This window comes from Charadrius vociferus, unplaced genomic scaffold (assembly GCF_000708025.1).
Source record: "Charadrius vociferus isolate BGI_N301 unplaced genomic scaffold, ASM70802v2 scaffold746, whole genome shotgun sequence".
Lineage (NCBI taxonomy): Eukaryota > Metazoa > Chordata > Aves > Charadriiformes > Charadriidae > Charadrius > Charadrius vociferus.
This window is the reverse complement of record NW_009648658.1, coordinates 20323-35460: the sequence shown is the minus strand read 5'-3', so window position 1 is coordinate 35460 and position 15138 is coordinate 20323. Positions and strand designations below refer to the sequence as shown.

Below are 15138 nucleotides of genomic sequence, written 5' to 3'. Positions count from 1 at the left end.
TTTTTTTTTTTTTTTTTCCCTCTCTTATTTATCGTTTTTAGAGGAGCGGGAGGGGAAAATCTGTAAGTATCCCCCGCGTTGCGAGCCGTGGCGTGATGTCATCGCTATTTTTATGGATGAGGTCATCGGCCGCATGAGCTGGTGCCCGCCCGGGGCAGAGGGAATAAATAAAAGATAGCGGCTGCAGAGAGCAACAACCGAATCTGACAATCAATATTTGCTTTTTTGGGCCAGAAGCAGCATTTTCTTGCCCCCTATAAAAAATAAAATTTAAAAAAAAAAAAAATTGGACACTTATTGCATCATATTTGGGTTTGCGGGGTGCTGACTTAGCTTCAATTTTAATTTTTTATTTTAATTTTTATGTATTTATTTTAAATTCTACTATTTAACCTCTTTAAAATTTGAACTAAATGAAATAGTAGCAATCAACCTAAATTAAAATATTAAATTTTAAAAGTTTTGTTTAGTTTAAATTTTTATTTATTTTGAATTTTAAATTCTTTTGACTTTTTAGCTTTAAATTTATTTCAAATTTTAAGTTTTGATTGCGATTGATGCTTGAGGCGTTCTTAAGCGGACGGTGGTGATGGTTGTAAAAAGAATAAAATCATTTAAAGACCCAAAAAGCTGCAGTGATAGCGGGACCTGATGTGAAGACAAAAGTGGTGGTTTCTTGTTATTTATTCCTTTTTTTTTTTTTTTTCTCTCCGCTCTTTTAGGGGAAAATGAAGCGGAGATAAGTAAGTGTCACTTTCCATACTCCGTGCTTTGGGGGGTCACTTGCTTAACCCAAGTCAGTTTAAAATTCAATATATGGGATAAAAAAGTTGGTTTTTTTTTCCTGCAGAATTTCCGCCGCGTAGAATTTCCGCCGCGTAGAATTTCCGCCGCGTAGAATACTATAACGATAATAATCAACAATGTAATGATATTAGATGATAAATATTGAATTATAAATTGTAGAATACACACAATTCTGGTGTAAAAAAAAAAAAAAAATAAAAAAAAAATAATTCTGTTTTGACCTAATCCGCCTCTCTCTGTCCTCAGGGCGCCTGACGGAGCTGCTGGGTAAGTGCGATTCCTTCCCCGCCCATCAAGAAATTCAGCGTTCAGAGCGCGACTGCTGCTTTTTTTCATCCCTTTTAGCCAAAATATCGCTACGCCGTCATTCATCAAAACAGAATTTTGGACAAAATAAGAGTTAGGAAATACAAAAAGGCTTTTCCCGCAGAAAAAAAAGATAATAATTGGTAGTAATTGATAATAACTTCCTTTTTTTTTTTTTTTTTCGCTTTGCAGAGAGCCGGGATTCAGAAATTCGTAAGTTTTTGCGCGTCTCGGAGACAGTGCTCGATTTAATTACAAATTCCAAAAAATATATATATTTGGAGAAAATACTCCATGAAGTACATCGGGAATTAGAGGAAATTGTCCTGGAGATCTGATTCTCTCCCCTAAATTCTCTGTCCCGTTCGATGATTCCATGAAATTACCGTGAGTCTTTCCGGTCAGTTTTTATTTGCGAGATTTTTCTCTTTGTTTTTATCATTTTGTCTCTTATTTTCTTTATTTATTTATTTCTTGCCTTTCCGTGGAGCGACACGCGCAAAATTTGGGAGTTTCCCCCCCAAAAAAAAATTTCTATTTGCTATAAAAATAGAAATACATATCTGGCGTCGCATGCGAGGAGCTGCGCCGTAATTAAAAAAAAATTGTAAAATTTGAGAAAAACGGGGTTTGATTCATTTCCGTTCCTTTTTTTTTGTTTGTTTTGTTTTGTTTTTTAGAAAACCAGGACGCCGTCATTAGTAAGTGTCCTTCTTATTTTTCTGAGGAATGCGGGGTCGCGAGCAGGATGATGTGGCCGCTACTGCTTTAGCTTCATATTTCGGTTGAAATACCATAAATTAATCAAATTATGTAAAAAAATAATATATATATATATATATAAAAAATAAATAAATAAAATAAATAAAAAGTGTAAATTATCTGCCAAACTTAGAGGATTTGGGTACCCTGAGTTCCCCCCGTCCCCACCCTCGGGCAGTCTTGGGAAGGAAAAACGCGGATTAGAACAAATTTTATAATTTTTTTTTCCCCCCTTTTTAAGGAAAATTGACAGCAGAGCTCGGTAAGTCCTTTTTATTCCTTTCACAAAACTGATTTGAGATTTTGGGGCGGTTTGGGGGGGTTTTTTTCTCCTATTTTTGGGTTGGCTGGTTGCGTATTGGTTTTGAGATAAAGGGCTAGTGCGGGTGATATTTAAAAATAATATAATATCAGATAAAAATAGCAATGGAATTTGTATCCCCAATTAAAAATCTGGGGTAGAAAAGGGGGGAAAAAAAAAATCTGCATTTCACCTTTTTTCTTTTTCTCTTTTCTTTTCCTTAGAGGAACTGAAGGATCGGGAAGCTGGTATGTGATATTTTCCTTCCTCTCTAAAAAAAATTTAGAAAGTTGTAATTAAATATTTTCTTTATCATTTTGTTTATAAGAATATTTTATTCATAATTATTTGTGTATGGATATATATATAAAAAATCAGTGTGTATATGTATTAAAAAAAAAATATATATATATACATACACACACATATTCTATGTCAGATTCCAGACTAAAAATCTGATTTATTTATTTATGAAACAAAAAATATAAGAATTATGATTTATTTTCTTTTCTAGTGGTAGGACCGAAAGCGCTCGGCTCTGGGGCTGGCGATGCCAAATTAATAAATTAATTCTTCTCATTCCTTTTGCAGATGAATCTTCTGAGGAGCTGGGTAAATCTTTATTATTATTATTATTATTATTGTTATTATTATTATTTTCCTTTGAATTTGACAAAAAAAGGGACAGATCAAGTTTTGCAACAGAAATCTTGTTACGTTCATGATGTGGCTGGATTTATTTATTTTTTTTCTTTAAAAAAAAAAAAATGGTGTGTGCTTAAGTTGCAAATTCATTTCAAATCATAGTAAAGAATGCAAATATAATTTGGAAGAAAATAAAATGATAGAGGCTAATAATTCTGATTTTTTTTTCCTGTTTTTTGCTTCTTTTCTTTGTAAGAATTCTCACTTTTCTCCTTATTTTTTGTTGTCTTTTCTCTGTAAGAATTCTGATTTTTTTCTCTTTTTTTTTTTCCCCTTCTATTTCTTTTTAAAAAATCTTGTTTTTTTTTTTTTTTTCTTTTCCTCTCTATTTTTTCCCCCCTCTTCTTTTTTTTTCTGGTTCCCAGAGGAGAGTGACCTGGAAAGGGGTGAGCATCATTGTCCTTCCTGCCAAAGCAGAAAAATCTTTTGATTTGATGGAATCCTCCTTAAACACGTGATGAAAATTTTCTGTTTTTCCTCTTTTAAGACGAACTCACCGAAGAACTTGGTAAGTCATTTCCTTCCTCTGCCAACACCAAATACCCAACATTTAATTTCAGTTTTTCTTTTAAATTTGAGGGGGTTTGTGGTCTGTAATCACGACGAATGACACAAAGTTTAATAGTGAAAATTTTAATTTAAAAATTTTAATTTTGATTTTTTTTAAAGTTTAAATTTAAAAAAAAAATGAATTTTATGTCATCACCAGATGCAGCTCTGTACATTTCTCCGCAATTTAACTGCAAAAGTGGAGGAAATTTGGGGCTTCTAATAGCAAAGGAGATAAATAATAGTAGAGAAGGAGAAAATATATGGGGAATAAAACAGATTCTAACAGAAATCTGTGTTTTTCTCTCAAGATGAAGTCACTGAAGAAGTTGGTATGTGAATTTTTTTTTTTTTCTTTTTAACCTTTAATGAAAGCTTTTCCTAAAGTATTCTTTCTTGCTCAGGTATTACGATTAGGGAAATCAAATAGGGGATGGGTTAATCGGTATAAAATCCGAGGGAAAATGCAAATTACAGTTATAATTCTCTATATGGAATGGAAAAATAGCAGATTTATCTCTAAACGATGAACACACAGCGAAGGGGGGAATCATTAGGAATAACTCTTTTTTTTTTTTCGTCCCCTTTTCCTTTCTATTTTTCCTTATTTAGGAGAACGCGATACCAAAATTGGTACGTGTCCCTCTCCTTCCCGAATCCCGCGGAACTCAGTGCGGGAAATCGTGACTTTTACTTCAATTATCGTGATGAGAATAACAAAAATCGGTGGTTTTATTTGTTTTATTTTTTTTCCTCTCTTAAGATGAACTGTCTGCAGAAATCGGTGAGTGTTTTTCTCTGCCTTCCAACAGATCGAGGCAGTTTATGGCATTCTGGTATTATTTTTGATATAAAGGGGGGGAAAAAATAGATTATAACAACTTTGACTTTAATTTTTCTTCTTTTCCTTTATTTAGAAAAACGTGATAGGAGAATCGGTGAGTGTCAGATTTCTTCCCGAGACGCGAACTTTGGGTGCTCATAAGATGGAAATCTTTGTGATTAAAATTTCCTTTTTTTTTTTTTTTAAAAATTATTTCTTTTCAGATGAACTCACTGCAGAACTCGGTAAGTCGCTTTGATGGCGGGAAAGAAAGATAGACGAGTCTGTGTTTGTCTCCTATATTTATTTTTTTTTAATTTTTTTTTTTTTTCTGAGCTACTTTGGGGAAATTTCTAATTTTTCCATAAAGATGCACGCATTATAACTAGATAATATATAATAATTATGTATTTTGTGTTCTATATTATCTAATAATTCTGCGTGGTTGTATTAGTATATAGTTATATGTCATTAATATTATAAAAATCAATGCTAATAATAATAATCACTAAGCACAGAAATCTGGTTGTGTTTCGGGAGCCAAGAAAGCCTCAGAAAGACACAAAAAAAAGACGAGAAACGCGCAATAACCGTTTCTGTCCTTTCTCTTTTCAGAGGAATACAAGGCAAAAATGCGTGAGTGTCCCTTTTCCTCCCTTTTCCCGGTAAAAAAAGACGGGTGAGGTTTTTTGAGAGTGTTTTGTGAGATTATTTGGGTTTTGGTTGTTTATTTTGGGCACCTCTGTGGGCTTTTCAACGCGGCGGAAATCGCCCACCGAAACTACAAATCTTGGTCAGGACTTTCCTGAGGTCTTATTTCACAAGGAAAAAGGAAAAAAATTAACACGTTTTAGAGGGGAAAGGAAATAAAAAATTAGCATGAATTTGGAATTGAAAAACCGTTATTAAAACTGCTTTTTCATCTAATTTTTTTTTTTTTTCTTTTAAGGAAAATGCATCGAAGAGCACAGTAAGTGCGCTTCTCTCCATTGGACGCGTGCGACTTTCGCTTTGCGGGTTTAAGTCTTACATCGCTGTTTAATAACTTACCTTTTCTTGTGCTTTTTTTTGAAAGAGGAGGAAAAAATGGGTAAGTCATTGGATATCCTGATTTGCCGAACGACGTCGCGTTGTCAAATGCACGTCTGGTTATTGAACTGCGCGAAGACGAGACGCCCTATGAGATTTCGGAGACGACGACGCTCCGGGGGCAAAAGGCAGGTTAAATAAGTTTAATTCTCCTTTTCACCCTTATTTTTTTTTTTTTTTTCCAGCCAACGTGACGCTGGACCCGGAGACCGCCCACCCCCGCCTCATCCTCTCCAAGGACCAGAAGAGAGTCCGATGGGAGTATGTGCTGCAAGAACCTCCCGACAGCCCCGAACGCTTCGACGCCGACCCTTGCGTGCTGGGTTGCGAAGCCTTCGCCTCCGGGAGACACTGTTGGGTGGTGGATCTCACCGAGGGACAGTTCTGCGCCGTTGGGGTCAGCAGAGAGTCCCTCCGGAGGAAGGGACCCCTCAGCTTTAACCCCGAGGAAGGGATCTGGGCGGTGCAGCAATGGGGGTTTCAGAATCGCGCCCTCACCTCCCCTCCAACCCTCCTTAACCTGCCGCGCGTCCCCAGAAAGATCCGGATCTCTCTAGACTACGAGTGGGGAGAGGTGGCTTTCTTTGACGTGGAGAACGAAATACCCATCTTCACTTTTCCTCCGGCTTCCTTCGCCGGGGAGCGGATCCGGCCGTGGTTCTGGGTGGAGTTGGGCTCGCTCTCTCTGGTCCGATGACCCCTCGTGTTCCTCCGCCTGCAGAGAGCTCAGCGCTGGCGGTCAGCGGGTGGCTTGAGGGGGCAGGAGGAGTGGTGGAAGCACCTCACTCCATCCAGACAGCAACACATAGGTGGTTAAGAGCTGCAGGAGAGAGAAACGTTCTTGGGGAAAAGCAGCATCAAACCTCATTCTCCTCAATTCCCAATCGAGTGCTCTGACCGTCGTCATGCAGCCCGTCCGTCCTGCGTGTCTTCAACATAAGGTGGCAGAAGGTCTGCCCAACCTCAACCCTTGGCCCGAGGTCCCATAGTTGCAGTTCCAGCGTACAGAAACATCAAACGACCTGCAGAGCGAGGTAGGCTCCTCCTTCGGTTGATGGAAAGAGGTGGGCACCAGGGTAAGTCGCTGTTCACGCTGCTTGCGTCTCCCAAGGTGGGAGTCCAGGCTCCCACCACCATTTTCTTCTCACCAGTTGGTGGTTGACATGTAGATTTCAACCATTTCTGAGCCGCTTTTACGGTAGGCAGAGAGGAAATTCTGGTGGGCAACTCGTCTCATCTAGACATAGACATCAAAACAGGACAGGCAAATGGTGATTTCCGTGTGCCTATCTCGCTTCGCCACCTGTTGAAGGACTCACTTTGTCACCTGTTGAAGGATTCTACGCTTGGAAGAGATTAAACAACTTTCCTTCGTCCAACCCGCGTACGAATTCAGGCCCTTTGTCCTTGGCTAGAGAAAGGACGTGGCAAACCCTCCGTGACTGTCCTCGGGGCTCCGAGGCGCCTGGGTCGATGCTGTCGGCTTCGCTCACCATCATCTCCACAGGTTTCCTTCCCAAATGCCTCCAGCCACCGTGCTGCTGGTCAAGGCATTGCTCCTGTAATCCTGGATGCAGCCGTGTCCTCTGGCAGGACTAAATTTGACTCGGATCTGTCCTGGGCAGATGATCTTATTCCATCTGGCTTAGCCAGAGTCCACGAGTTTAGCTCAGACGTTGGGAGAAGAGGTAAGCCTGGATTTGAGAGCAAGCTGGCATGATGCCCTCAGGTGAAAACCGAGGTGCCAAACACCCAGACCATATGGATTGAAGGTCTGAAGAGGCTCACACCAGCATGGAGCTCTGCATCGTGTTGCCATAAAGCTTCCAGTGAGGTACTGGGAGCTCTCAAACTCTCAAGCCGGTGCTTGAGATCAACATGGGGCCAGCTGTGCTGGAAGGTCGGGGACATCACTGAAGCTTCTAGAGGGGATAGACACCATAGTCTTCACCTTTCACGACATCTCACTGCGCTTTAATCGCACCAATGGATTCCTCTTTAATCCCTGCTTGTTCTTAGCCACCTGCAAAACCTTTAATCTTGTCTCTTGCCCCACCACGGGATGGCCAACTGGTCGTTCCCACCTGACAATAAACCACTTGAGACTCTCCAGAGCGTTTGAGTTCTTTTTCCAGCTGGTTCAACGTCAAGCCCTCCTGGCCCTTTCGGATGATGCCTGCAGCAGCCCCGATGAGCTCTCCTTGCAGCATCTTGCCCCACCTGCCCACCTAAAAATGGGGGACGTTTGAGGTGGATCCCATTGTGTGATCCCACCGGGGAGGGACGCTGTCATCTCCCACCCGTCGACAGTGGCCAGAGCATCTCAGGGTCTCAGCCCTGTGGTTTTGGTCTCTTTTCCTGCAGTTCATCGGGCCAGAAACCTTCATTATTGCCCTCGCAACCCGCGGTCGGGGTGGCGATGGTGTAGGGTGGGCAGGAGAAGACCCAAGCAGGGGGAAGAGGGTAGGAGAGGGATGGATCATTCATGTCTGAGGGTTTTGAGATGATAACGTCGTAGCTAAGAAAACGTGCTTGCTGTAACAGCTTAAAACACCATTCCTGTTGTCAGCAGACAGAAATCGGAGGGGAAATATATAATAATATATAATAAATTCTTTAAAAAAACCTTTTCTAAGTAACCATCAATGTGGGAAACGCCACAGAGGAGAAACTGCCCTTCCACACCACCACCCCCCTCCCCGTGATGGATATCGCCACCAGCAAGCACGAGTTCTATCAAGCTGGTTTTGCTGGAATTCCAGATTGCCATCGGGAAGACGTCCTTGGGTTGCTCGTCACCCACCGAAATGGCTGGACGCGAGACGAAAAAAACTGCCCGGCTCTTTATTTAAAGCAGCCGGATGACCACTGCGCTTATTTTTATTTTATTTTTATTTTATTTTTTACCCTGGTGGTGGCCGAAGCAGGTGGTGACCCCTCCAGGAGGTGACTGTGCTCGGATGGTCCGTATGTTGGGCAGCGGTGGCGGTGGTAGATGAAGAGACTTGATCCTATAGCTGAAAATGCTGAAAGATTTTTTATTTTTTTTTTTTTTCTTCAATCTGAGCTTTATCTTGGATTGAAAAGTCCACCTTGGGGACGCTGATCCGCAGAGGGACGTAAGCGAGCCTCTCCTCCGGCGGGGAAGCGCATTCCTCTCCGTGTTTCCTTAAATAGGGCTGATATTTTCCCCGCGTCATCTGACTCCGAGCTCGAACAGCCCCGGGGGTTGGCTGGAGAGGAGCCCTGTGGACTAAATCACCCCACGCTTAGGAGAAGGGGGGAAAAAAAGTCTACAAAGACCTTGTGTTGCTGCCACCGAACGGGTGAGTGCGGCTTTTGGGGACGGTGGGGGACATCCCGGCCGCTCCGGTACCGCTCAGATGTTTTTCCAAGCGGGAAGATGAAGGGTTGGGAAATTTGGGGTTGCTTCAGGCTTTCGGGTTCTGCCTCTGCTGCATCCACGGATTAAAATCGGTTGCCAATAAAGGGAAAGCTGCAAGAAGACGGAAAATCCACTTTCCACACCATTTCTGCGCAACGTCGGAGGGTTTCCCTGTTGGCAAGCGCACCCGAAGGCTTTGGTCCATGCTTTGAAGGGTGGGAAGCAGACGTTGGGGGGACACCAGGCCATGTACCAGCAAGGGAGAGGGTTAGAAACAGAATTTTGGGGATGAAATGCCAGTTCCCACCAGGTGGGAAGGTTGGCTTCTTCCGCTCTGGCTGTCCCAGGAGTGGAGACACCAACCTGAGACGTCAGCGCAGGCTTGGACATAGGTGAGACAAACCTCAGTGCTCATGAGATGGATGTTAAAGTCCAAGGCTCGCTGGAGGACCATTCATCCCTTCCCAAAATTAACATCTAGAAGAGGTTAGAGCTTCCCTCCCCTGCTCCTCCTTCCTCCACCCATGCTGAGACCTTTTCTCTGTTCACTCCACTGCAGGCAGAGAGGGGACGAGGAGCAAGAGAGGTTGGAGAAGCTGCTGCCATGGCCTCCGGTTCATCTAGAGCAAGGGAAGAGGGAGAAGAAAGAACCCACCACACTGTCCCACAGCATCCTGACTCCCTGGGCTCCAACCCCACCAGCTGCGGAGGTGGCATGGCCCGATCTTGGCCAGAGCGAGGAAGGCTTGGAGATACCGAGGCAGTCAGCCACCGAAGTCGGCTCAGGAAAGGGAATTTCCAGCCAAAATTGCATTTGGAGCATTTGGAGGAGAAGCTGAAGCTCTTGGAGCTGGAAGGAGGTGGGGAGGAGAAGGAGCACCTCTGCTACTGGCGCAAGAGGATGGTCACCTTCAAGGGTGGTGCAAAAGCATCTGGTTCCAGCCCTGATGGACCAAGGGCTCGTGGAGGTCCCACTACAGCCCACGTAGAGGAATCTGCCCAGGAGGACAAGGTCAGGTCCACGACCGAGCTCGGGTTATTCCTCTTCTGAATTTTTTTTCGAACCACTTTAAGAGATAATGTTGTTTCTTTGAGCTTCTCGGGACCGCAGGCTTCAAGCCGGCTTTGAAGTTTTGGGGTTTCCCCCCCCAGCCATGAAAATAAATAAATGGAAATAACTGGGGAGAGCTAGAAAAAAAAATAGCAAACAACTTTCTTTTTTTTTTTTGCTAAAAATATTAATTTTCAGACCGAAGCCTTTCCCCCAAATCAATCAACAGGTGTTTTCCAATTTCTTTCATGCGAGAATGAAACCGGTTCCTCTGTTGTCCTCCCGTGTCTTCTCCATCCTCGTGCCCATGCTGCAGGGACAGTGTTTCCAAGCACCCCATCCCTTCCCCAATGCCCCCCTAGATACCCTCCCAATCTATTTTTTCCTCTTCCAGGAGCAAATACGTGGTGACCTGGAGAAGCTCAAGAAACTAAGGGAAGAGATTTTGGGAATGAAAAGGAGCGGAGAGAGGCGGTGCCAGGACTGTTTGGTCAGTAGCTGTTGCCACCACCCAGAAAAAAAATAAGTGTGTTGGACCAGTGTGGCCCATGGACCAGTGTGGCCCATGGTGGTGTCTTTCCATGTCCCACAGACGCAGACGGAGGTGGAGAGGCAGAAGGTTGTGTCCGAATTTCGGCACCTGCGCCGGTTTCTGAAGGACCAAGAGCTTGTCCTCCTGGCTCAGCTGGGAGAGCTGGAGAGGGAGATGATGAGGAGGCAGGAGGAAGAGGACACCAAGATGTTGGGGGAGATTTCACTCCTCGATGTCCTGATCTGCCAGATGGAGGAGAAGCTTGAGCAACCTGCGAGCAGATTCCTGCAGGTCAGGTGCTCTACTGGACAAGATAGAAGAGGGTCCAATGACACCTTGGTTGGAGTCTTCCCCCAGTTTTGGGATGGGACACTGAGGCTTTTCTCTTTCTCTTCCAGGATGCCCGGAGTGCTGTGGACAGGTATGTGCTCTTCCACCACCCACGTCTCAACAGTTGGGGGGAAGGCTCACAGGCAGCATCCCTGTGGTTTCTGGAACAAAAATGGACATTTTGGCAGTTCAGGGAGAGTTTGAAGTGAGGGTGTGGGGACAAGAAGGTGCCCCTGAACCCCGGTGTGGGGACACCATGAGAGAAAGCACCCTCAGACTGGAGGTCCTCTTGGCCATCAGGGCAACGGGGGATCCAAGTGTCCTCCTGTACAGAGCTGGTTGGTATCTCTGAGCCTGGGACAGAGGGACATTTTGGGGACAGCCAGCTCGCCTGCCAAGTCACCAAGGGCACGGGGGAAGGAGGGATGGTCCTGACATCTCATATCGTCATGCCGAGTCCCGTGTCTAATGGTTTGCATCCAGGTGGGAAATGGGCAGCGCTCGGAGGATGGTGGAGACCTTCTCGGACCTGGAGCAGAGGCTCCGTGTCATTTCTTGCCAAAACGATGTCCTCAGAGAGACGTTGGGGAGACTTCAAGGTACTGTGGAGCGTGACTGGGTCTGTTGGGGGTTATTTTCTCCAGTCCAGGAGGGGACAGCTCGCTCTGCTGCTGGTTTCCCCATTTTCCCAGAAAAAAACACGATGGGGGCAAGAGTGAGAATTACCGGCTGGAGAGTGGGATGTCCAACCTTTCTTCTTCATCCCCTAGACATTCTGCCATCCGAACTGGAGAAAGAGCAAGGACCGTCTCTAGGAGGAGATGGAAAAGGTGAGTTTCTTCGGAGGAGCTCCAAGGGAGGGCTCCGGCAAAGTCGTTTTTAGCCAAAACGGTGCTTAAGATGGCTGGGAAATGAGGAGCTGAGCTCTCTTTGGGGTTCCTGAAGATACAAAGAAGCTCTGCCCAGTCCTCCAGCGTGAGGTAAGGCATTCCCAAGCATGAAGATGTGGAGATATGTCTGCTCCCAAGCAGATGTGTGATGCTGGGGCTCGTCCCAGCTGGAGCAGAGCTTTTTTTGGGGTGAGATATGCTCCTCCAATGCCACTTTCTTCTCCATCCCTGGCAGCATTCGTGACTCTGGACCCTGACACCGCCAACGCCCGGCTCCTCCTGTCCCGGGACCGGCGGGGGGTGAGATGGACGGATGCTGGGCAAGATCTACCCCCCACCCCTCAACGATTCGATGCTTCCTGCTGTGTCTTGGGCTATCGGGGCTTCACCACGGGGAGACACTGCTGGGAGGTGGAGGTGGCCGCAGGCAGGACCTGGGCGCTGGGGGTGGCCCGACGTTCCGTCCCTAGGAAGGGTTGGCTTGAGTTTCAACCAGAGAAGGGGATCTGGGCCATGGGGCGGTGGGGGGATCGGTACCGCGTCTTCGCTTCCCCCATCACCACCTTCCCCACCACTGGTGAAACTGGGAGGGTACGGGTGGCTTTGGACTATGGAGGGGGGCAAGTGGCATTTTACCTGGCTGAGCATGACCCCCCTGTCTTTACGTTCCAAAAGGTCTCATTTGGTGGGGAGAGTGTCTTCCCTTTCTTCTGGGTGGGGAGAGGCTCCCACCTCCGTCTCTGCCCGTGAGTTCTCCCTTTCCTCACCCATTCCACCTTCAGGGTATGTTTTCTGCTCGTTGTGCACCTTTTTTTCCTTATTTTTTTATTTTTTTTATGGTGTTGCAAGAGAATCGCTTCTAGCAGGATTTGGTTTAAAAAAAAAAAAATTAAAAAAAAAAAAAAAAGGAAGATTCTTGCCTTATTCAACGTTGTCTGGCAGCTCCTGGGGTTGTGGGAAGGACCAAGCCGTGGGATGCAGCTCTGGGATGGCTCCAGGCAGGAAAGGAGGGGGGGGAGATCCGTGTCCCCATCTTTTCCCTAGAGAAAAGTGGGGCTTTTTCCCTTCTCCGTCCTTCCTGGTGGGGAAGTGCTGTGGCCACCGCAAGAGGGCGAAGGGAGGTGGGGTGGAAATGCAGGCACTTGTCCCACCATCCCCTCCTTGCCGTGGCGTGGAGGAAGAAGAGGGGTGAAGGTATTTTCCCCCTCCAGCCGTGGGGCCGCAGGCAGGACCAGAGGAGCCCCAAGGGTGATGGTGTCTTTCTTGCAGCCCCCTCTGCCATCGGAGCAGATTTGGGAGCCTTTCCCTGGGGCACAGCTGCCGGTGGTGGCAGAGACCAAGTTGGGGAACCTGCAAGAGGGGTTAGAAGGTGCCTGTCCTTTGGGTGGGGAGACAGAAAAAGCTCCTGGAGAACCCCAAGAGCAGGACCCAGACTGGTTTTGGGGACAAACCCAAGGGATGAACTGGACTCACTGGTGGGTGTCCAGCACAGAGCCATCCAGACACATCCAGGTGACGTTCTCTGGCGTCACTGCCAGCCCAGTGCAGACTTGTGAAGGCGCTGGGGATGAGGTGCTGAGAAGCTCCTGCAGCTCAGAACCCGGGCAGCCAACCGAGACATTGACCAAAGGCTGTCTCTGTAGTTGGGAAGAGACTTCTTCCAAGGTTCCACCAGCCGGATCGCTGCTTTGGCTTCGCTGTTTGTGCCACCGGGGACCTGGCACATTGTCTAGCAGCACTGGGGCTTCTTGATCAAAGACGGGACAGAGGTGATGAGACGGCTCCTTGAGGAGCTGAAGCTCAGCAGCTCCGTCCTCCTACACCAGGCTGTTTTCTGAGAGAAAATGCGTATTTATAGGAGTAAAAACCTCGCTGAGTCTCTGCCACAGCAGAGGATTCCACGAGAGGCGCAGACCTGGGAGAAGGCACCTCCACCTCCTCCTAACCCACAATGGGGAGGGTGATTGATTCCCTTCAGCGCTTTCTCCTTGGAGGTTCATTAGATGACTCCGGACTCTGAAGCGTCTCAGAAAGAGGAACTGCAGCTTCTGTTGGGGGAGGTGGAGCCTGAAGCCGCTCCAAAGCCCCAAGATCTGCACCCAAAACTCTCACAAAGGTTGGAGACGTTGGGTACAGCCTCCGGCAGCTCGCGCCCCTCCGGTGAGTGACTTCTCTTTCTGCGGAAGGGTGGGGGGTTTAGAAGACTTAATTTCTGAGAGCTTTGTAGGCAAATGGTGGGGACGGAGAGAGGGGCAGAGCAGGGCCTGCAGCGGGAGCCGCCTGTGGTCCCATTCCACCCTGGAGTGAGGGTTCCTCCCGACACCAGGGTGGTGGTGCAGGTGCTTTGGTGGGACTTGTGGAGCCTCTGTTGGGCGCCTTCTCCCCCATGGCCTCTGCGGTGGCTGGAACACCCCCTTGACCGCCCTCTGCCTCCCCTCCCACCCTCTGCTCCAGCTGCGGCCGCAGATGGGCTTCCGCGCCATCCCCAGGGGCCTCCTGGGCTTTGTGGTGACTCTCCACCTCCTGCGGTTGGGATCAGGTAGGGATGCTGCAGGGACGGGGGGGCTTTCGCCCGCTCTGGGTGGGAGCTGTGGGGCAGGGGAGGTGCCCTGGGGTGGAGGGCCCTAAACCCAGAGCTCGGCCGCCTGTGGGTTCTCCTTTCGCTTTCGCTTTGGCTCTTGATGCCACACGTCCCCTTGCCCCGGGCCACCCATGGTCCCGTCCCGCAGTGCTGCCCTGAAGCGTTTGTGGCTGGGGTGGGGGCCGTTCTCTGGGTGGGGGTCATGTTCTGCAGCAGGTTCCCCCTCCCAGGAAACCTCCTTCTCCTTCAAGTCCTCCCACTCCCTCTCCAGTTTCTCCAGTGTCATTGGAGCACGGGGAGGGCGAAGCGCTGCCCACAAGATGGAGCGTGCTCCGCTCACGCCGAGCTCGCCCCTCGCCGTGCGACACCCCTCAATTAACGTAGGCGCCATCTCTGTGTCCTTCTCCCTCACCAAGCTCAATTCGAAGTGGTGGCACCACGCCACCCTCTGCGTGCCACCGTGGGGCAGGACATCGTGCTGCCATGTCAATTGTCCCCCGCCGTGGATGTTCGGAGCTTGGAGATCAGGTGGATCCGGCACCAGATGTCTGAAACGGTGCACCTCTATCGAAATGGAGAGGATGTGTACGGGGCACAGATGGAAGAGTACATTGGAAGGACAGAGTTGGCCAGAGATGGTCTCTCCAGTGGAATCCTGGACTTGCGGATCACTGGGGTGAGACCCTTTGATGACGGCCAGTACGTCTGCACTGTGCAAGATGCTGACTCCTATGGAGAAGCTGTGGTGGAGCTGGAGGTGGCAGGTGTGTGGCTGGTGTGGTGTTTCCAGCGGATGGTCCAGGTGTCCCCGGGTTTGTGTGTCCCTCCCACACCTCTGTCCCGTCCTCACGCCCACCCATTCGGTGCCGAAGGCCAAGAGCCGTGGACAGAGGTCGGTCCGAGGGGGCTCTTCCCACGGGTGCTGTTTCCTGGGAGATGCGGGGTCATTTGGCATCAACGCCCTCCGGTTCCCGCACCGCTTGGGGTGGTTTTGGTGGTGCGAGGGACTTTGCCGCGGCCCCCGGGG

The 15138-nt window shown here is 47.7% G+C and overlaps 3 protein-coding genes across 3 annotated transcripts in view; all 3 read left to right on the top strand.

Annotated features, from left to right (window-relative positions):
* LOC104287736 (tripartite motif-containing protein 10-like) overlaps positions 1–6039 on the top strand; it is a 15093-nt gene extending 9054 nt beyond the window's left edge. The window contains exons 6-7 of the mRNA XM_009886466.1: positions 1054–1074; positions 5528–6039. Coding sequence (XP_009884768.1) covers positions 1054–1074; positions 5528–6039 — 533 coding nt within the window. The remainder of the gene's footprint in view (positions 1–1053; positions 1075–5527) is intronic.
* A 3292-nt stretch (positions 6040–9331) lies between these two features.
* LOC104287735 (tripartite motif-containing protein 7-like) lies at positions 9332–12280 on the top strand. The gene is made up of 7 exons (XM_009886465.1): positions 9332–9739; positions 10173–10268; positions 10371–10601; positions 10709–10731; positions 11124–11239; positions 11411–11470; positions 11766–12280. Exons 1-7 carry the CDS (start codon positions 9332–9334, stop codon positions 12278–12280), a joined length of 1449 nt encoding a protein of 482 aa, XP_009884767.1.
* A 1716-nt stretch (positions 12281–13996) lies between these two features.
* Positions 13997–15138, top strand: part of LOC104287733 (butyrophilin subfamily 3 member A3-like) — a 4195-nt gene continuing 3053 nt past the window's right edge. The window contains exons 1-2 of the mRNA XM_009886464.1: positions 13997–14069; positions 14528–14875. Coding sequence (XP_009884766.1) covers positions 13997–14069; positions 14528–14875 — 421 coding nt within the window. The remainder of the gene's footprint in view (positions 14070–14527; positions 14876–15138) is intronic.

Bases quoted from the DNA above. Each gene is read 5' to 3' on its own strand.
- LOC104287735 (XM_009886465.1), top strand. From the start codon at position 9,332: ATGGCCTCCGGTTCATCTAGAGCAAGGGAAGAGGGAGAAGAAAGAACC. The intron at 10,602-10,708 runs GTCAGGTGCTCT...TTTCTCTTCCAG, and splicing joins CTGCGAGCAGATTCCTGCAG to GATGCCCGGAGTGCTGTGGA. The intron at 10,732-11,123 runs GTATGTGCTCTT...GTTTGCATCCAG, and splicing joins GCCCGGAGTGCTGTGGACAG to GTGGGAAATGGGCAGCGCTC.